Source organism: Dermochelys coriacea, chromosome 10 (genome assembly GCF_009764565.3).
Source record: "Dermochelys coriacea isolate rDerCor1 chromosome 10, rDerCor1.pri.v4, whole genome shotgun sequence".
Classification (NCBI taxonomy): domain Eukaryota; kingdom Metazoa; phylum Chordata; order Testudines; family Dermochelyidae; genus Dermochelys; species Dermochelys coriacea.
This window is the reverse complement of record NC_050077.1, coordinates 58,399,683-58,421,142: the sequence shown is the minus strand read 5'-3', so window position 1 is coordinate 58,421,142 and position 21,460 is coordinate 58,399,683. Positions and strand designations below refer to the sequence as shown.

Genomic DNA, 21,460 nt, shown 5'->3' with positions numbered 1-21,460 from the left:
TTTCTTGTTCTAATGGTTACACATATGCTTTCATAGCTTGACTCCCCTGCATATTACAATTTATCATACAACCAACTAAGTGCAAACCATGCCCCATGTAACCCTCGTGTGCTGGGTAAGCACACCTTCTACTTGGGAAGAGATTGCCTTTCCTTTTCTTTCCTCGGAGCCTCCTTTCCAAAGTATCCTTGCATCCTACCTTGCTTTCCTTAGGAAGACTTTCTCATGCTCACTGTGTTACAAGTAGTCATGCAGCAGCCTTATTACAATTGCACCCATTATAAAAGCACCTGTAAATCTTGCCTCTATCCTCAGAGCAGACCTGTGTGTGACCTGTCAAGCCTGGCTAGAATGATATTATTCCAACCCTCTCAGGTCCTGCCCACACAGACCTCTTGCACAACTGGAGAAGGCAGAACTGTACATACGCCAACCAAATTGTGCCATGCGCAAAGGCTCAGGATGAATCATACTCACAGACTCTGGAGCTTTGATGAAGATCTTAGTTTTCCCAAGCTGGTATTGATCAGGGTCCATATTGACTGAGTGGAGCAGGTGGAGAACCCCCTTTTTCTCATCTCCTTTCCAGGAAGGCCAGGTTGCTTTGGTCAGAATGGCATATCTGAGACAGCAGTAAGAGAGAAGAAAAATATTAAGACTTGGCATCACACACACAGCAGGAGAAGAATGCCACTGGCTCTCAATCAGTACTGTCCCTAGGGTTAGCCCCTCTGTTCTGTGTTGTCACAGTGCTTATGAAAGGGATGTGGAAGGACACACAAATTTATGGTTTTCACTTTAACCAAAGTGGTGCTGTCCAGTATGAATGTCCTTGGTCCCAACTTTTCCAGTCTTCCTAAACCAATAGTAGGTGACTAAAACACATATGTCAAGCTTTGCTTCCTTAACCCTTGGATAAATAGGTTCATCAGCAGTATTTATACTGAGGTAATCAGTAACTCATCCTTGGCACCTCACTGATTCCACCCCAAACACATGGCCTGGTTTCCATTCCAACTCTTTTCCATCCCCCTCTTCTAATCCTTGTTATGGCTATTTGTGAAGCACCTCTAATTTCTAAGCTAGTAGCCAGCCTCACTCTCCCAGCCCAGCTATTATCAGCAGCTGGCCTGCTCTGTATCAGGAGGCCCCTGGCTTGGCCTCTCCTACAGGAGGGTGGGAGGGACTGTGATGATGGTCACCTGCTGAAGATTGGGGTGCTTTGTAACTGGCCACAACAAGAATATGAGGTCGGAGGAAAGTGCTGTAATAGGGAACAGACCAGGCATGTGGCAGGTGGGGAATGATGTGTCTTGGATGAGTATCTCAGTATCACCCTGCTGTTTTGTAGCGTGAGGGAGTACATGGAACCCAGTAACAGAGACAGGCAGCTTCCGCCTGAGAGAACCAGCCACAGGAGAAGTGGTGGTTCATGGAAGGAAAGAGGCAGGACAGAGTGGAATCACTGCTGGCCTCTTTTCTCCATGGCATGAAAACCCATAGCATCCTCCTTAAACCTTGGAAATTACCTAACTCCCAGGTTACAACAACGTGGGAACTGCCCAGTTTTCTAAGGGTTAACTAGATAGAAACATGGGGTTTGGAACTGACTGGGACAGAGTCACAATGCTTTCTTGTTTTACTGCCCACCGATAGGCCAGGGGTTCTCAAACTGGGGGTCAGGACCCCTGAAGGGGTTGCCAGATAATTACCTGAGGGGGGGTTGCGAGCTGTCAACCTCCACCCCAACCCTGCTTTGCCTCCAGCATTTATAATGGTGTTAAATATATAAAAAAGTGCTTTTAATTTATAAGGGGGGTCACACTCAAAGGCTTGCTATGTGAAAAGGGTCACCAGTAAAAAAAGTTTGAGAACCACTGGGCTAGGCTTTATATGTCTCAGCATACCTATGGATAAGTAACTTTTGAAGCACTTTTGGGCTGCTTTGTGTACTAGACTGGAAACAGAGTTGCAGAAAATTGCCCCTCAAAATCAATCTTATATTCATCTACATTTTGGACAACCTTATCACAGCTTTGTTTTCCTGAGGCCTGCCAGGCATGCTGGGGTACAGTGTAAATACATGTTTATTAGTGGAACTATTTGAATAGAGAGGGGGGAAAATCAGTGATAAAGTGTTGAGTTTGGTTCACTATGATTCCTGAGTTCCTTGAGGCAGCTTCTGGGTGTTAGTGACAATGTGTCCAGACCCTGAAACTGCACAAATGGTTATTTATTAGAAAAGCTCATTTTTCATTGTTCTTCTGTCTAAAACATTTCCCAGACAGGGATCAGATGCCATGCGACGTAAATGACAAACAACACATCACAAATAACAGTGACAGGCAACAGACTGTGAACAACCCAAAGTATGCAAATTACTTGTCCAAACTTCAGAAAAAACTCACGAACAGCACGTACTAGAAGAAAACTAGGAGAATTTGTGAACAACAAAAGGAACTACATCTGTAATGACTGGACCAGTTCTATTTATAAATGTTTAAGGGTCAAATGCTGAAGTAATATGCAAGATGGTGTAAGTTGGACATTACTAAGTCCCTCTAAAACTCTTAGACATAGGTAAACCCATCCTGATGCAGCAGGGAATCTAACATTAGTGTAATTTATGTGGAGGAGTAAGAAGAAGGAGCTGTAAATTAAAGAGGTTCCTACCCTGCTTAATTTCCAGTTTCTTCTGGCTGTTCAGCATGTAAATTCATCAGTACAGTGGGTTTAAATACGTGTAAGGAATCTTAATATAAGGGAGCCTAAGTCTGTGTAAGAAAAACTAAGTTACATTATCTTGCATATTCCCTCTGAATCTGTCTTACACATGTTTCATATCACAAATTCTAGCCATTTTTTGGGGGGGAGTAGTGGGGTGGAAATCAGCGAATAAAATATTTTTAATATAAATAGTAATCTTCAAAGATATATAAAAAAAACTTCGAAACTCTTTTTTTCTCCCAGTTATATCCACCACGATCACTTCACACATTGAATGCTGTGAGGTGTTTAAGTTTCAGGTCAGCCACATTATTCTATAATATGTAATAATGTATGGTGGTATTATATTGTGCATTGCCATGTGGCACAGCACTCTCCCCAAACACATCTCTGTGTATTCTACAATGGTGTCCGTTTCAATTAGTAGTATTAATGTCCCTCTATCTGGGTTTTTCAAGCTCATGCAATATGAGGTGGAAGTGTGATTCAGGCACAAGTGCTGAGCCTGGGTTTAAAATGCCTTTGAAAAAATGCCAAATCATGACTGCCAAAAAAAAAAAATCCATTATAAATGCACAATAAGCAGTTAGGTCATATGTCTAAATATGGGAGTATGGGGTTTAGCTCTTGGATTGGTTACGCTTTAAAACACACAGGCCTTTTCAGTGACTTTGGCTTTTTGCATGCAAATGAAAATTTCAGACATAAAAGTCCATTCAGCTCAGAAATCTCCACTTACATAGAGCTGCCAAGGAGCTCCCAATGAAAACTACTGCACAAACATGCATTTCCTGTCCATCCCATGCCTCAGCCCACTTTTACTCACACTGACTCATGGTGTCAGAACAGAGCTTGTTCTGGATGTTAGGTAACTGTGAATGGAAAGGGTGCAGGAAGATTTTTACTCATAACAAGAAGTTAAACTTTGTCAAACTGCATTGAAGCAAAGAGCTAAATCCTACTGCAGGGAGATTTCATGGACTAAGACTGCCTGTGGATCTCTGCCTGTAAGAGTAGAAATCTATTCACCTTCTTCCCTAAGTGCCGTTAGGCTTTCACTGCGCAGAGCTCTCATTCAGAAAGATTTTTTAATCTGCATGGGCCCAATACATGGTCAATGTTCAGCTATTATCTAGCAAACACTAGATTTAACATGCATTATTGGTTGCTTCTTCTATCTAGCAAGCAGAAAGTGCTTCACTTTCCAAGTTGTATTTCTTCAGCATAACATTCTGAGGTGGGCTAACACAATATGAAGTACATTTATGTTTTACTAGAAGACTGGGAGCAGATTAAATCATGTGCAGCATTGTTCCACAATGAATTATCCCAGAAAAGGGGCTAAATTAATCCCTCAAAATACTCTGGAGGTACATCACCAATTAATTTTACCCACTGTTTTCAAAAAAGAGGAGACACATGCTAAAAATTATGAGGTTTCTGGGCAGGACTCTGCTTCATGCCGGGGGCACTGTCACTAAGAATGTTGCTTCCAAAAAGGAAGCAACGTTTTGTTTCTTGGAGCATCGTTCCTTGGATTTTTTTGATTCCAACAAATCTGGTTTCGCACCAGAGTATGGTACTGAGACTGAACAGTTCTTCTTGGCTGAGGCTCTCATGATGACGGATGAAAACAAGATGTCCATGCTCATTATTTTAGATCTATCCGCTATCTTAAGTGATTCTGTTCCGCTCTGTGAGGGACACTGAGGGAAATGTTGGGTGATAGGCTTATCTCAGCCTTTGCAACATTATTATTTTAGAATTAAAGCTTAGATTCTCAAATACAAGATTTAAAGTTTAAAAGTTTAAAAAAAAAAAAAGTACCAGCTTGCTGATCTATCATGAGAGGTCTCAATTTGATCCTGGGTAGCAGTGTGTCAATTATTCCACCAAAGGCTGGAATATATATTATTATTTGGTTGAAATTACTTTAATTTAAGAGAGTCTCAGCAAAGAGATAAATGTTAATGTATAAATACAGTGCTAGCCCCACAATAAGGCATTCAAAGGAGTGTGGGTTTCATAGACTGGAGCATATGCTAACTGAACACTTTTCTAGTTCTCTATTCCCATAGACTTTAACTCTTACCTCTGAGGGATCCATAGCAGTGCAGTAGGAATTGATACTTTAGGTAAGTTGAGAGAAGAACATGATACTTCTCAATGGCAAAAAGTTGGCTTTAAAAGCCTTTGTTCCTTTAAATCTCTATATAAACTGAATATTGCACAGTTAAAGCTAATGGGAGAAACTAGAAACTTTTTCAGGGCTTGTGGCTTTTCTTTCCTCCTCTTTTCCCCACCCATGTAGCAAACCACTGTACAGCAATACTGCAATGCCTGTAATACTGTACCTCTGCAAAAACTTTTTGAATACCCGTCTGTACGCATAGCCTGCTCTCCTTACTCGAATATTTTCTTTCAGTCCTAGGTATTCCACTTGATGCTTTACCCTGTGGGGAAAAACACAGTGAGATTTATAATCCCTTTCTTTTCAGCCTTTTTATAAATGTATGTATCCTTACAATTCTATATTCTGTTTAAAGTTTCTAGTTCTGAACCACTTGCATATATGTGTGTGTGTGTGTGCTCACTCACACAAAGTATAGAGGGAATAATAGTCAAACTGTACATCACTACATGGTGGGATGAAAATGTGGATCCCAGCAAGACTGGGATGGAGTTATTGTAGCTATTCTGTTCTTTTGCCTTGTAAGTTTATCTCATTACAGTTTTTCCCAGTTTAGGGAAAGATGAGCACTCAATTAAGCCTGTTCTCATTTGTTTAGAGGTCCCTTAACCAAAACTTTAACTTTCCAATTTTACTTTGATATTCTTTTTTCTCTTTTGTTTAAAGTTCTAATGAATAATTCAGGACTTGATTAGTCCACAATTCGTGACTCTAATACTTGGCCATAAAAAAAGCCAAGTAAATGCTGACCTACACCAATGCCCCAAATACTGAGATGACATAGGAAGTTGGAATGGGAGACTAACCTGTTTTCTTTTATCGTAAATTTTTAATTTTCACCTGCACTTTACATAGCTCAAAATTAAACATAGTATCTTATATTTGGCTATTCAGACTCAATACTGTGCAAGGGCCAAGTTTGATGGTCAAAGGTCCAAAATAGCACACTTCTGGAGTACCAGGGGCTGGAAAGCAGAGGCTGAGCAGTGTGTCCCTGGGTACCATGGCTTCTATCTCTGCCATATTACAGAGGGAAGATTTGTGGCAGGCTGGAAGAGTGGCTGGAGCATGCTCAGCAGTCCACACACTGCATATTTCTAATGACCACAAGCCTTGTAGGCTGGCACCAGTCCCAGAGGCTGAACTAACAGCTGTAGGCAGGCTGTGGAGGTGCTCTGTATCTTGTTGATGGGCTGAAGGAGAAGACTCCATTCCTCTGACAGATCTATAGTTCCTCTGTGAAAAGCCCTTTTACTTCAGTTCTGCGCAGGAGCTGAGGATTTCATCTTAAATCTCAAAGGGGAAAAAAGAATGTAAAAGAAAGGGCTTCTCTTTGGGACTTCATTCTCCCTTTCTAGAGCTTTGGAGCATATTTTACATTTTTCTAAATTTAAAAACAAAAGTATATACTGTTAGACCACTTTTTAAAGCTTAGACATTAACTCAGAATAAGGGACTATCTTTCAGTGAACTTTTGTTGCTGTTGTAGGAGTCCTGCTTTACTGCTCTGCATTTCCCTAATTTCCTGAAAGTTTATAATTCACATCGGAGAGCTGGAGGGGGTGTGTATTAAAATGACTGGTTTTTTTAAGGTCCAAATCTCAATAGCTTGTAATAAGAAACAATAGGACTGCTAAAGTTTTAAAGTGAATTTAACAAATCACCACATTAAAAAAATGCTTCTTTAAATTATATATATAATTTTTCTAAATCTTTTGCTTACCATCTTTCCATTCTTTAAAAAGACCTATTTCAAATTCTGACACCTCTCAATCAGTGATTAATTTGTAGCGAAAGAGGTGCCAGGACTCAAGCAATTTTTTTACATTCATAACTGACAAAACAAGCCCAAAGGTGCCGGGGCTATGAACTGCCAAGACTAGAGGTGCCAGGGCTCAGCCCTGGCAAGCCCCAAACAAATTAAGCATTGCTCTCAATTGTTGCTTCATTGGAGTTATTTTCTAAGTTTAGCTTCATTCCCAGCCTCTAAAGTACAGGATGTTTTGCCCATTGATTTTTTTAAAATCGAGACATTCCTGTTCCATGACTCACACTATAAAGGGGGATAATTTCTCATTTTTTAAATCTCATGTTGTCAATGACAAAACCCACCAGTTATTTTTTATTTTTAATAAAAGTTTATAAAAATGGTTTCCTTAAGCAATGTAAGTTGCTTTTTGGACTTCAAACTCACAGTAAAAAGTGCTGCATATTTCAATGTTAGCGTTCAAGGAACCAAAGTAGGATTTGTACCCATTCCAAGGCTTCTGGGTGCAGTAACAGTAGAGAGATGATGTTCAAAAATATATTTTCCTGTTTATAGCTTTCCCTCCTGTTCACATCTGGAATAATGCAGTGGAACAACAATACAACTCCCTTTTTCTTACTACTCTTCCAGTACCAGTGTCCAGCAACACTACATTTCTTAAACATTTCTTTTTTGTCCTTTTTTTTCCTGGGAAAAAGACACTCTTAAAAATCTCCCCTTAGGAATCAACCTCAAGCAGGGTCAAGATCTAGGAATTCTACTAATACAGAAAAATTTCAGGCCAAGCAACTGTACCAGAATCAAAAGAAAAACACATTTTCAAGAAACACCCCAAATTTTGGAATAAGCAACTAATCCTGCTGAATCTTAGATTTGATACAAGGTCTATCTTAAGCAGAGTGCTACAGTTTCTGAAACTATTTAAATGAAGCACAAACCTGGAGCGACATGGGTTTGTGTAGTACACAGTAACACAGGCTTCCCTGGGCAAAGTTCTTTCTTTAGCAAGACAACAATATTTTTGAAGTCCATTAACAGGCTAATTGTAAGCAGATCGTATATGCAGCCACAAAAATTTTTCAAATATGTGTTCATCTGTGTGGTGCATGAGACTAAATGACCCCAGGAAGATACTCCTTTCAAAAGCTAAACCAATATTGTTCAGCAAAATATCACTGTGACTCTTTCAACCCACTTAGATGTTGTATTTCCACTGACGTCACTGAACTTTCCCACAGCAGTAAGATAACAATACTATGTAAGGAAAACAGCAAAACAAAAAAATCCCTTTCGTCAGTCCCATGAATCTTCACTACAGAGACAAACTGCAGACTGCAGTTTTGCTTAGGGATATGCATATGAGCAGATCTGCCTTTCCTTGGGGACATCACTAACAACTATGAAGAATTTCTGGGTGTTTGAGGCTTTACCACTATGCATAGAATATAAATATAAAATCGAGTTTCATGAATGAGAGATCTTTCCTTTTAAAAACTGGGGGAAAGTGCTCATAGTTATAAGGCTAGATGATGTCAATTTACTTCTGGGGCTGGTATCACACAGTGTGTCGCATTCTATTTACCTGTACTTCATTGTCAATTACTTCAGCAATGGCAAAACAACACACATCTTTGGAAAACGGGGTCCCAGAGCCTGAGCTCCAGCCAAAGCCCAAATGTCTACACTGCAATTTTATAGCCCTGCAGCCTGAGCCCACTGACCCGGGCCAGCTGTGGCTGTGCCACGGGCCTTTTATCACAGTGTAAACATACCCAGAGTGACTTCTGCTCAGACTGCTTTTTAACTACCTAGTAGAAGCTATGTTTTTCAAAGCAGTAAACAAAAGTTATAAGCTACATCCCATTTGTGTGTACCAGGATTTAGTTGTGTAAATCCTTTTATACTGTTCTGAAAATTTAGCCCTTAATTACTAAGGGAATACAAATACATTCTGTAAATTGTGATTACCCATAACTAGCTAGAGAAAGACTAAGATTAACCACATTAATGACTAATGCTAATCAAACGAAACCACTGTGTTTCCTCAGAGTTTAGGAGAGGCCTTAGAGTAAGTGGTTACATGCCAGGTCTGAAGGATTCTGTCGAGTACTGTGTCTAGAGTACCCAGTTCTGTTTGCTGGCATGCTGTGTGATTACAAATGTTTCTGCTGCTCAAAGGAAGCCTTGTTTGGACTGTTACTTTGGCTCTGCCCACCCCATACTTGGCTAACTCATACCTGCTCTCCTCCCAATCTCGAGGCTTCTTTGTTTCATTGGGCTTGATGCAGCGGATGTAGTGAGGTGTACATTTCATCAGGGTACCAACAAGATCATTTGCTTGTTTCTGTGAAATGAGGAACAAAACTTAGATATGCGCTGATTCAGGTAAGTTATATAGGACGTTTCTTCAAAGTGTCAGTTGTCTACTGCTCCGCTGACCACCACAGTATCTTTGGATAATATGCAGCAGGAGTCAGCAAATAGCCTAACGTGCGTGGTTGTCTAGCGAGAGACTCAATTTGACCTTGTAAAAGGGCTACATGGAAATAATCACATACATGGGGAAAAAGTCACAATTCCCAAAGAGTTTCCATTAAAAATCTCAAATTGAAGGCCATCTGTCATTAGCAAGGAAGCTATCAATTATTTTTACGTTACTGGACTTTTATCTTTCTATTTCTCGCTCTTGTGTTGTATAATTCATCTTTGCTCCATCAAAAAAAGGAAACTCTTCCATCTTATTCGATTGATTTGATTTGTAAAATATACCCATTGTAATCTCCAGGCATATGTACACACTGAATGCACAAATTAATACAACCAGACTGACTTTACATCCACTGACAAAGTCCACCAACTCCCACTACAGTGAAACTCAATCCCCATGCCAAGCCACCTCCTAAGAAAAGGCTTTAGTAGATATACTGCCATGGTAGGATGCCCTGTGGGTGGAGAGTGAGTTGAGAGTTGATGGCTTTTAAATGAAATCACCCTATCTCCAGCCCATGAAATTTAAATCTGGAGGCTGTTATGTGAATGCTTCAGTTGCATCCGATGAAGTGAGCTGTAACTCACGAATGCTTATGCTCTAATAAATTTGTTAGTGTCTAAGGTGCCACAAGTACTCCTTTTCTTTTTTCAGTTGATCTCGACAGTCAAGGTGAAATATGACAAAAGGGGCAGTGTCGTTAGACTAATATTGCTTTCTAGACAAAAGTGCTAAGATCTATTTGACGTAAGTGAGAATTCAAGTTATTAATAGCCTTCTTGTAGTAATAATAACAAGAAATTGCTAAATTCAGATTAGGATCCAAACTCTTCCAAATTTTTGGGACTTTGGGATCTGGGGGGCATGGGTTCAGGCCAATCTTCAAATAATATGCTAGAAATCGGACCACTGAGGCCTGATTCAATGTCCACTGAAGTCAACGGAGCCTTTTTATTGATTACAGTGAGCACTGGATCAGGCTTTTTGGGCTGTAAAGGGACAAGTTATCTTTAGTTAATTGTAGGACACCAAGCAGCTGTGTGAAGGGGCTCATTCATTATGCACATGCCAGTGCTGCTATCACTGCCACCAATTGCCATTTTGGAAATTCAGACTAAAGCTGGGCAAAAAAATTCACATAAGGTGAAAATATAATGTTGTGATGGCTGAAACAAAATTACTTGACAACCAAGCCAGATTTGTAATTTTCTTCATAATCAAAATAGGAGTTTTGGACAATGAAAAACAGTGAAAACCACGTTTTTCACTAAATACACACACCCACCCACACATATTATATATTGTATTTGGGGAGGAAAATTATATATATGTAATTGGGGGGGAAAATATATTTTCCAAATGCAATGTATAAGCATGTGTGGGTATGTATGTACAGTATTTAATGAATAAAGTGGTTTTCACTCTTTTTCACTGTCCAGAACTCCTATTTTGTTTATGAGGAAAATTACAAAGTTGGCCTGGTTGTAAAGTAATTTTGTATACAGTGTGTATGTGAAGTTCCAGGACTCCTTCCCTATTCATTCACAAAGCCCAGGAATGTTGCTAATTTGAAGCTACTCCCTTGCTTGTGCAGAATCTGCCGGGATATTTTCATTTTGTTTTTTGACATTTAATGAAATAATAAAGTTGACTGAATTTTCACTTTCATTCTGAAATGGTTATATTTACAGTATAGGTACATTTCTTATTTTGGATAAACTGTAGCTGGGCTTGTTCTCACTTAATACATTTACTAAATAACCATAATAAAAGTATTTACCACTCATACAACTAATTTATTTTCCAGCACTATGCAAATATTAAGTATGAAGAGATCACAAGGTCTAACTCATCAATTCACTAAAACAGATGTCACATCAGGTAGAAAAAGGTTCAGTAACTGTTTGTATAGGTACCTATGAGATGGGAAACTGACTTTTTGGCGGGGAAGGTATCTTTCTATCTAGGCCAGGGCATCAGACCCCTCTGAGCTGATCCTGTTACTGTAAAAGGAAAGTTTTCAAGGATAAAAACATTAACTCCAAGAAAAATTGTCCCCGCCCTTTCCACCAGTTATATCCAAGAGGCATAAACTAAACATACCTTAATTTTACTGCCAGCAGTGGTTGGGCGGCCTTTCTTGTCTGCTTGGAGGTTTTCAGGAAATAGAGCCTTTATAAAAGGTCTGGAAAAGAATTAGCAAGACATGTTGGTGTATGAGGACAGAACAACCTTGCATTGTGCACACTGTAGTATATCAAGGGATACATGGTAGAAACTGGTGGTTTAGTAGACTATGCATGATTATTTACAGTAATTTGTGAATGCAGCCATACCAAATCAATCTAAGATCAACATTTTCCAACAGCTTTATCTGCAGACAGTGCTTTTTCAGTAATCCCTTTCGCTGACACGTGAATTTCTGAAGGGTCACAAAATCCCAGATTCAAAGGAATATTATATGGCTAGCCTTAATTTTTTAAAAAAATTAATATATCAACATTATTTATTAAAATATACAATATTTTAAAAAGCTACTTTGTACCTTTAACCAAGAACCTTTCTTCTATTGATTTCAAAGCACTTTACAAATCACTGGACGAGATCCTGAAGCCCTTATTCAGGGCTAGATTCTGACCATATCTAGCCCATACACTGATCATATCTAGTCTACCTTTGGCCTGATCCCCACTGCACCTTGCACAGTGTATAGTCATTCACATCTGTGTAAACTAGCTACAAAATGCTACCATTTTGATTTGGTCGTGTTTTATACCCACTTTGAGCAGGTGTAAATGGCTATACATGGTGCAAGGCAGTGGAAAATCAGGCCCCCGGCATCTACTTGAACCAACATTCTAGTCACCAAAAGTGTAAGTTTTAAACAAGGTTTGTCTACGTACAGCTCACTGCTCTGCATGAGTTCAATCAAGTCCATGAAAAGAACATCCCGATTCCTTTCACAGAATCCATCCATATCATAGGATACCTGGGCCAAGGTGGAAATCAAATGTTGATGGTTAGTGGAGAACCGGATAATTAAACAATATTTTAAAACCCCCACGATTTTTCTGTTGATCTGATTCATGGTAACCAATAAATCCCTGAATATAATTTGCCTCATGAGTTTGTCATGTAAGACTTAGCTGATGTCAGTTATGTATTTAGAATATAATGAAAAAGAATACCACGCAGCTGGTTAATGAGATGCAACAGCCTGGGAATAAATTTAATATCATATAGGGAAAAACAACAACAACAAAAGTTCTGCAAAATCAAGGTTTTCTGTAATTAAATAAGATCAATAAGTACTGCAGTGTTAAAATCATGAACAAATAGGAGAAATACAGCAGGACTAAGTACAAAATAATAAACAGAACACCTGTGTATTGATTCCAAATTTAAGAGGGACACCATTATTTGACAGTACTTTGTATGCCATCAGTTTCAGTGTTTCTCCTGTGTAATTCACTTCCTCTCTGGTTTCAGTAGGTATCTCACACTGCCACAGATAATGTCATTTGTAAAAACCACAAAAATTGGCAGACACACTTGGGGACAGATGCAATACCCAAAAGTAATTTTAACTTATTTGTTTGTTTTTTAAACTGACTAGATTTCAAGTTGACTAGGTTCCTTTATTTCTTGATGGTATCTTAGCACTGCAGTCCATAATGGAAACAGTTGTTGCTGTCGGTACGAGAAAGAAATAGGAAATGAGAGTTTCTGCATGTCGAAGTTTTGCTAATCTTAGTGCCATGTCAAGAGATATGTATGGTAGACTGATACTGAAACCCCTGTAGTAATAACCTATGCCAACCAGAATACACGAAATATTCTGCACCTCATTGTTGTCCACATGCTACTACAATAAGAAAATACTGGGTGAAATCTTGATCTCTAACCCAGGAACCTATCCTTGCAACAAAGCCCGTTGCCAACTCTGTCCACATATCTATTCAGGGGATACTATCATAGGGCCTAATCACATCAGCCACACTATCAGAGGCTTGTTCACCTGCGCATCTACCAATGTGATATATGCCATCATGTGCCAGCAATGCCCCTCTGCCATGTACATTGGCCAAACTGGACAGTCTCTACGTAAAAGAATGAATGGACACAAATCTGACATCAAGAATTATAACATTCAAAAACCAGTTGGAGAACACTTCAATCTCTCTGGTCACTCGATCACAGACCTAAGAGTGGCTATACTTCAACAAAAAAGCTTCAAAAACAGACTCCAACGAGAGACTGCTGAATTGGAATTAATTTGCAAACTGGATACAATTAACTTAGGCTTGAATAGAGACTGGGAATGGATGAGTCATTACACAAAGTAAAACTATTTCCCCATGGTATTTCTCCCTCCCACCCCACCCCCCACTGTTCCTCTGATATTCTTGTTAACTGCTGGAATTAGCCTACCTTGCTTGTCACCATGAAAGGTTTTCCTCCTTTCCCCCCCCTGCTGCTGGTGATGGCTTATCTTAAGTGATCACTCTCCTTACAGTGTGTATGATAAACCCATTGTTTCATGTTCTCTGTGTGTGTGTATATAAATCTCTCCTCTGTTTTTTCCACCAAATGCATCCGATGAAGTGAGCTGTAGCTCACGAAAGCTTATGCTCTAATAAATTTGTTAGTCTCTAAGGTGCCACAAGTACTCCTTTTCTTTTTGCGAATACAGACTAACACGGCTGCTACTCTGAAACTTGATCTCATTGAAGTCCATGGCTTCACTCAGAAGGTTATGTATGTTGTGTTCTTTTCAATTGCCTTACTGCTGCTGGTTGGTTGCTGATCTTCTAGCCAGTCATACGTATTATGTCATGATAAATAGCTAGACTATATTTTATTAGAAAATGACTTTAATTTAACTGTTAAGGGTCATTGTGGTTTCCATTGGAAACACCACTTTTCAGAGGCTTATAATTCAGCTGTTTTTATTCATATTGGTCTAAATTCTGGCAACAAACTGTCAGTCACATGTCAAACTTTTTCTTCTCTTCCAAGAAATATTTTAATACTTTTTGCTTTTTCTTCACACCTTCTAGTTTTGCAAACAGTTAGTCCTTAGATAGGACTGCTTTTGCAATTAGGGAGGATATTCATATGTGAAAAGTATCTATGTACATACAACTAGTTACTTTTCATAACTCCTTTTTCTGTATATCCATATTTCATATTCAATTATGATTCTAATTCTAATTCTAATTCTAGTTCTCAATGAATTCTAAGGTTTCCAATGACATTCTCTTGGAAACAGAATAGGCACTGACCAAATACTTTCTATGGTCCTTTTTTAAAATGTTCACATAAATGCTACTGACTGATACTTATATCAATTTCTTCGTTATTTTTATTTTGTATTTTTAATAACTGATCAAATGAAACTAATGCAAAGGACCTACATTTAATCAACAAATCAAGGAAATTCAGAGCTATGGCTGCAAATCTGTTTGTAACTTACTCCTGTTGGGTGCACATTTGATATATAAAATAACACACTTTCTGAAATCCCTGCAGTATGCTGCCATAGTACAAGTTCAGGGCCAGAATCTGATACTACTACTCTTGTTAAGCAATATGTTACTCCACAAGCAGTCCCACTGATTTCAGTATAAAGCATAACTTATTACATTATTAAGGGTCTACTCAGTATGAGTAAGCGTGGCCTAAGGGAGAAATGACAACTTGGCCGGCTTCTTCCTTGACTTCTCAATTAAAGTATGTCCTTAATCTCATTTTACTTTTTTAACCTAATCTCTCTCTGACATGCAGAAAATTTTTTAACCTTGAATGATACTGCACATCTGTAAGCATACAAATTGATAACATCTTTAACTAGTGGTTTTTTTGTAACTATTTTATCACAGATGCAAATTGCTAATCTGACTCTAGGACCATTGTCCCTAGTGTGAGATTAAACAAAAAATTTTAAAAACCCCAATTCTATAGAGAAGAAACACAGCTGAGCCCCAGATTTAACCCAGTCTATACTAGAAAAGGCTTGCCAGTGTAGCTATAAAAGTAAACCTTCCTAGTGTAGATGGACTTTATCCTGGAAAAAGAGTATTTTGCCATCATAATTTGATTTTTCCCAAATGAAATAAACAGTACTAGCAAAAGAACTGTTTGGCTAGTACAACTGCAGCTGCTCTAGTGCTTTTGCCTATATAAAAATGTCATTAAAAAGTCCACAACCCTAACAGACATTACAATACTGGCAAAAATTTTAAGTGTAAACCTGTTCTTTGAGAATATGGGGCCTGATACTTCTCTCACTTATATTTGTGTAAAATAAGAGTAATTCCTTTGAAGTCAATGGAGTTATATCAGTGAAAAACTTATGGCAGTCAGAGGAGGGTCAGACTCTCTAAATTTGATAGTTGTGCAACTGATAATTTAGTTTTAATCCAGGATTAAAACTATTTCCCCTCTATTTGGTTATTGTGCTTTTATTTAAAAGAAATTAGACAGCATTTAAAATAATTGGGGTTTTTTCCTTCTAAAAGCTGTTTTTTTGTAGCACCTTTCCTGCATAATGGTGGATGATAAATCCCTGGTTCCAGCTGTTGAAATGTTCATGAGTCCCAATCTGCATCTGGAGTTTCTGGAGCAGTGTCTGGTCAGCTCCCTCTCCCACTGCATGCATTGTGGCACACACGTCATCCAGAATGCTCATAATTCCTGGGGGATTCTGACAGGGCAGAGGTCAATGGGGAAGAGGGGGAAGAAAAGAAAAGAAACATGTGATATGGTTTCAAGGTAGATAGAGTAAAACACTAGAGCAAATTCATCCCAGGTGTAATTTCCCCACAGCCAATGGAGTTATACTGGGGATTAATTTGTCCATTAGCATGAAAGCAAAGATAAGGAAGAACTGGAAGTCCTAGGATTGACTAGATAGCTCTAATGATAGGGAGAAAAGTGAATGTGCCCAGAAAATCTATTTCTTTTAGCTTAAAGCTGTCACAAATACACAATTTTCTTCCCCCACCACCAAAAGCTAACCCACATTTCAGATAAATGAGAGGCAACACTGGGAATGCTATGCATATAGTTCACCATTTCCTCTGAACCAAGACCAAAGTTTGGGACTTTGTGTGGGGGTAAATAGTAGAGTTGCTCAAACAAACAGGAATTTCTGTTCCATGGGAAATTCTGATATTTTGTCATTTATTTTCATCCCAAATCAGGATGAAAAGTGTAAATAGTAAAAGTTTTCATGGGAAAAAAAGTTCTGAAAACATTCTACCTGGAAATGTCAAAACGTTAATCTCTGCTTTTGCCTGAGCTGTGACAGTGCATCAAGGCAGTTGTAGTTTTCGCTCCCTCCTGTCCCATTCTCCCCTATGGGCCCACCTCCCCAACTGGACTACATTTCCCATGATTCAGTGTGGTCTCTCCCTATGACTGAGCCACCTCAGTGCGACGTGGAGTTCACGGAAAATTTTGATTTTGATTAAACTCCATTTTCCAGCAGAAAAATGGGGTAGTTTTTTTTTCTTTTGACCAGCACTAGTATAGGGTTCTAATTTCGGTCCATCTCAAATACACGTTACCCATATGGGATTAGGGTGTCCCACTTGCTGCACAACCCTGGGCTACTCTTGACAGCAAGGCAGTTCTAACAATTAGTTTGGAGAAAAATGTCTCCATTTCATGCATCTGTATTTGTGACAAAAACTTACCACTTTATTCTCAATGAGGTCACATACTATTTTGTTGTTGAAATAATCTATGGGTGTCCACCTAATTCCTTCTTGCACATATTCTTCCTGTGAGATGGAAAGAAAGACCCAAATATTCATTACATTGTAGGTTTAGTAGTGGATTTAGGATAGTCCACACACAGATAAATTCTATACTATTCAAATGGTTTTTAAAGACCTGTCTATACAGGTGATTGGGAGCTTCTTTTTGGTGATCTTGACCAAAAGCACTGACAATAATTCCTGCTGGATAATTTCTATGGGATCACGTAGAGGATTCACGGAACTGTGTCCTAAATGAATACAGGAATTCTGAGGCAAATTCATCTCTTTGAGTCAACGGAGTTACCACAGGGATGAATCTGGCCCTTTGAATATAAATTCAATAATTTAGTGGTAATACTGGTGACCAAAACACCAACTATAACATACCTCTCCCCTGTTCTGATCTGATACGTCTCCCAATCTCAGATTACAGTTACTTTGTGAAAAATAATACTGGGGTACAATCCAGCTCTGTATTACACAACACTGACATGGCAGAGGATAAAATCCTCCCCCTTCATCCAGTGCACCTTGTGCTATTCAGAAGCCTCAGAGTCCTTCCACTCTCCTCACCCCGACTCAAGCAGTTACTAATCAGAACAGGATTTTCAATTAACATGTTTATCTTCAACCCGCTTTACAAACACTAACAAAACAAGTTTCACAATACCTGAGACGCAGGTGATTGTCAATATTCTCAAGGCTAATTTATAGATGGAGAAACTTAGATAGAGAGGCTAAGGACCAGATCTCCACAACAGCATGTTCAGAACTGCACATGCAAAAATGCAGGAGCAGCTATGCTCCCTCTTTCTGGGCACAGTTCCTGTGATTGTGAGTGCAACCAACTCTACAGCTGGTCAAAAACTTGTTAAATTCAAAAAATTGTTGATAGAAAAATGTCATTAAAATGTTTTTTGACCAGCTCTAGTTGTATCAATTACATACATAAATGTCCAGCTAGATGCTTAACTAGTCATTTGTGTGCACTTTTGTGGAAGTGCAATTGTGTATGTACAATTCTGGAAATACTGGCCCAAGAACACTTAGCTGCTGATTCTGGAGTCCTTGGGTGCCAGGTTTATACTTGCACTACTACTAGACCATACCTCTCTGGGCATATTGCATGCTATCATTGTTTTCCAATGTAGAATTTGATGCTCACGTAAGGAGAAACTTAGCAAAGACATTCCAGGGCAGAGAAAGGGACATGCTTTTAAAAGGGTAGAGAAGTGAGGAAATGGGTAAAAATAAAGGTACAGCCAAGTTAACTGAATTCTCTATTTCATTAAAATATAGAGACAAATGGGTGAGACAAACTGTTTTTGCATTTAACTTTTAGTGCCATTTTCCACAAAAATGGAGGGATGGAACCAAGCTGCAGTTTTCCACTTCTGTCAGTGAGTCAGATCACACAGCGCGTGTGATCAGAAAGTCATATGACTGCATGAATACACTGTGCAAGAGACTCACCTCTGTATCGTTGTATTGGAAGACAAATGTGTCTGCAACTGATGCTATTTACATTTTCAAGGTTAGTTAACTGCAATGATTTTTTTTGGCCTTGCTTTACAAAAAGGCATATTTTGTTGTCACTGGCTGAAACCTCAGTCCAGCACCAAACAAAAGGGTGACAGCTAACTCTGTGAATTTTTAACTCAGAGATTATCAATGTGTAGTTACCTGTTCTGCCTTCAGTGTCAGTTCAATAAAAATCTGCTGCAGTTTTTCATTAACAAAGTTGATGCAGAACTGTTCAAAACCATTTTTCTATAATGAAACAGAAAAAAATTAACATTAGCCTCATGCTCCACACTCAACAGCTTTTGATTTTTTTTTTTTAATAAGCAATTTTTGGAGAGGTTTTAATGAACATTTTCAATGATGGGCTGGAAGCTGATTTTACAGTTATTCCATGTATTATCACCACCTCAGTGAAAAGGTTAGTGACCGAGATTCTCTGAAGCTGTTTTCAGTGCTTCATTTTTATTACATGACTTATTACCACTGGGCTCTGTAGTTCATATGAATGCCCAGGAAGCTGACATTTTCCTTTCTTTCTTTTGAACAGAGTTTAAAAAAAAAATCCTTCTCTCCCCATCAGGTCAATTCAGATCCTGAGTTTTGCACTCTTACCTGGAATATTTCAAAGCCATAAATGTCTAAGACACCAATGTTATACTCTTCATAGTCCTTCTCCATAGCCTTATTAATGGACTAATAAAAAACAGAGAGGAAAAAACATGTTTATACAAAACAAACTAGTTTAAACCCTTAAGCAACTTTGAACTGAAAAAATTTGGGTTGTACAAAAATAACCTCTTTATATGCAATGAAGAATGAAACTCCCCTTTCCTCCTCACAAGTGTATTTCACTTTATTTAAAAAGATAAACTCTATCATCAGCTAGCAAATGAGTATTACATTATCCTGTTATCCAAGCAAGTGAGCCTTCAGAGCTGTTACCTGTAAATCTGTTTCTCATTAGAAAGAGTTACTGGACCATTTAAAAAGAGAAATGAAAAAAGCAAACAAGAAATAAAAGTAATGTTTATAAAAGCTCAACAATTAGAGTTCTGCTGATATGCAACCTGATTCTTCCCATTAAACTTTTTAAATTTCTGCTTTTCCTTGCCAGCAGCCTAAAAGAGCAAAACACCAGTGACACCTGCTATAGGCAGTGGGAGCTGCTATGGTGAGGCAGTTATAAGAAAATAGCAACCCCACCCTGGAACAAACCTTTGCTCCAGCTAGCCCAATATCTTGTCCAATATCTGATGTTTCTCCCTTCCCATTTCAGCCTAGAGTCTCATACCTTGCACATGAGGAAGAGAGAGGGAGTAGAATAGCAACTGGAAAGCAGCAAGAATGGGACAATGAAGGGAGGCTGTAACCACTCCCCCTGGGAGTTCCATTACCTGACTGTTCTTCCTTCCTGAAGTGCCCCAGACTATAGGTCATATTAAGGCTCTGAAAGCATGAGCTGTATTTTGGGGATGGGGGAGGGCGAGTGGGCGAGGAGAAGAAGGTACACCACATGGGCAGCAGTGACTGGAGGCTGAGAAGAGGCATAATGCCTCTAATGGTGCTGGAGATGGTGCACTCACCAGCCAGTTAAACCGTTTGAAAAGATTTAGCATGGGCCTTTTAGCCACTATCTCAAGGGCCACGCCCTTGTTGTGCCATCCAGTGCTGCCACTATCATTATAATGTCCCCAGCTAAATGCTCTAGGAACGCAAGCAATTTAATGATGCCTCCAGTGCAGGAGTACTGCATGCAAGAGCCTCTCTGAACCCCTTTCCCCTGCCCTTAGTATTCCTGCTCTAGGGCAGCCACCAGGGAGCCCTGCTTGTGTGTGTGTGGAAGGGAGGCATGGAGAGGGCTGTACAGCATGGGTTAGCAATTAACAGCTGTTTAAGGTTTGAGGAAATGTAGTGCAGTGGGGGAAGGATACAATGGCCAAAAGCAGAGAATTGTGAGGGAAAGCCCACATGGGATATTTTTTCCTTTCATCATTTAACCCTAGTGACATATTCAGAAAAAATTCAACTTACATCCACCAGGTAGTCAAAGATGCGGGCATGAAGGGCTTTGGCTAGAGCATCTCTGGTGTAGCAGGCCTGTTCCACATTAAGCGTCACATTAATGGACTCTGATTTGCCTCCCCACTTACTGTCCATCTGCCTGCTGGTCAGTTTCTCTTTCAGGCGGCTTTGGTTAATTCCCAGGAGGAAAGCAGGGAAAGCCAAAACTGCAAGAACAACCAGGGTTGTTGTTTTTTAACTAAACCAACGGATGGTGATTTAAAGATTTAAAAAAAAACAAAAAAAACAAAACAAGAAAACGTACAAGTATCTCAAGTAGCAGTCATTGGAAATAAACCTGGTGGGATGTGGTTATGGGACTTATGGCTCAAAACCTTCTCTAAATCTTCCAATAAATTATTCAAGTCTTTACCCTCAGATGGATTTTAAATAAATTGCACCCCATCCCAAAAAAGGTCTTCAGCTGTTTACCTCAAACCTTAGAACATATAAGACAGTTTACACCAGTGATTTGAATACAAGCAAACCACTCTGTGGAAGAAATACGAAAATTAAGCACTGAACACAGACTGAAAGAAACTAAATGAAATTAAACCTTAAAAAGTTCTTGGTAAAAAGCATCAAGGTTCAAAACATAATAAGGAATGATACAATTATCCAGCTCCTAATATTTCTTACTCTCCTTCCTATGCTCATTCAGGGTTCTACAGTAAGCTACACTAGGGTTGCCTTGACATCCACATGTTTTTAAAAGACAGCAGGTGTTTTCATCTAATGCCTGGAGAGGGTAGGAATATGGGCAATGCCCCAAGCATCTATGCTCTGGCTACCAAGGCCAGCTCTGGAGGGAGTTGCTGCTCCACCTCTCATTAAGTCAATAAGATTGCCTGGGGTGCAACTAGAGACTATGGCTCCTTATTGTTTTTGAAAGAGAAACCGAATTAGCAATCCCAGAGCATCAGAAATGATGTACT

The 21,460-nt window shown here is 39.1% G+C and overlaps 1 protein-coding gene across 2 annotated transcripts in view; it reads right to left on the bottom strand.

The window, feature by feature from the left end:
- The window catches only part of MYO1E (myosin IE), a 150,780-nt gene that overhangs the window by 36,333 nt on the left and 92,987 nt on the right, over positions 1-21,460 (bottom strand). For both annotated transcript variants that reach the window (XM_038419134.2, XM_043493499.1), the window contains exons 10-19: positions 20,496-20,692; positions 19,077-19,157; positions 18,624-18,710; positions 16,875-16,961; positions 15,713-15,880; positions 12,078-12,163; positions 11,278-11,359; positions 8,924-9,030; positions 5,082-5,180; positions 478-622 (exon numbers count right to left, since the gene is read on the bottom strand). In XM_038419134.2, coding sequence (XP_038275062.1) covers positions 478-622; positions 5,082-5,180; positions 8,924-9,030; positions 11,278-11,359; positions 12,078-12,163; positions 15,713-15,880; positions 16,875-16,961; positions 18,624-18,710; positions 19,077-19,157; positions 20,496-20,692 — 1,139 coding nt within the window. The remainder of the gene's footprint in view (positions 1-477; positions 623-5,081; positions 5,181-8,923; positions 9,031-11,277; positions 11,360-12,077; positions 12,164-15,712; positions 15,881-16,874; positions 16,962-18,623; positions 18,711-19,076; positions 19,158-20,495; positions 20,693-21,460) is intronic.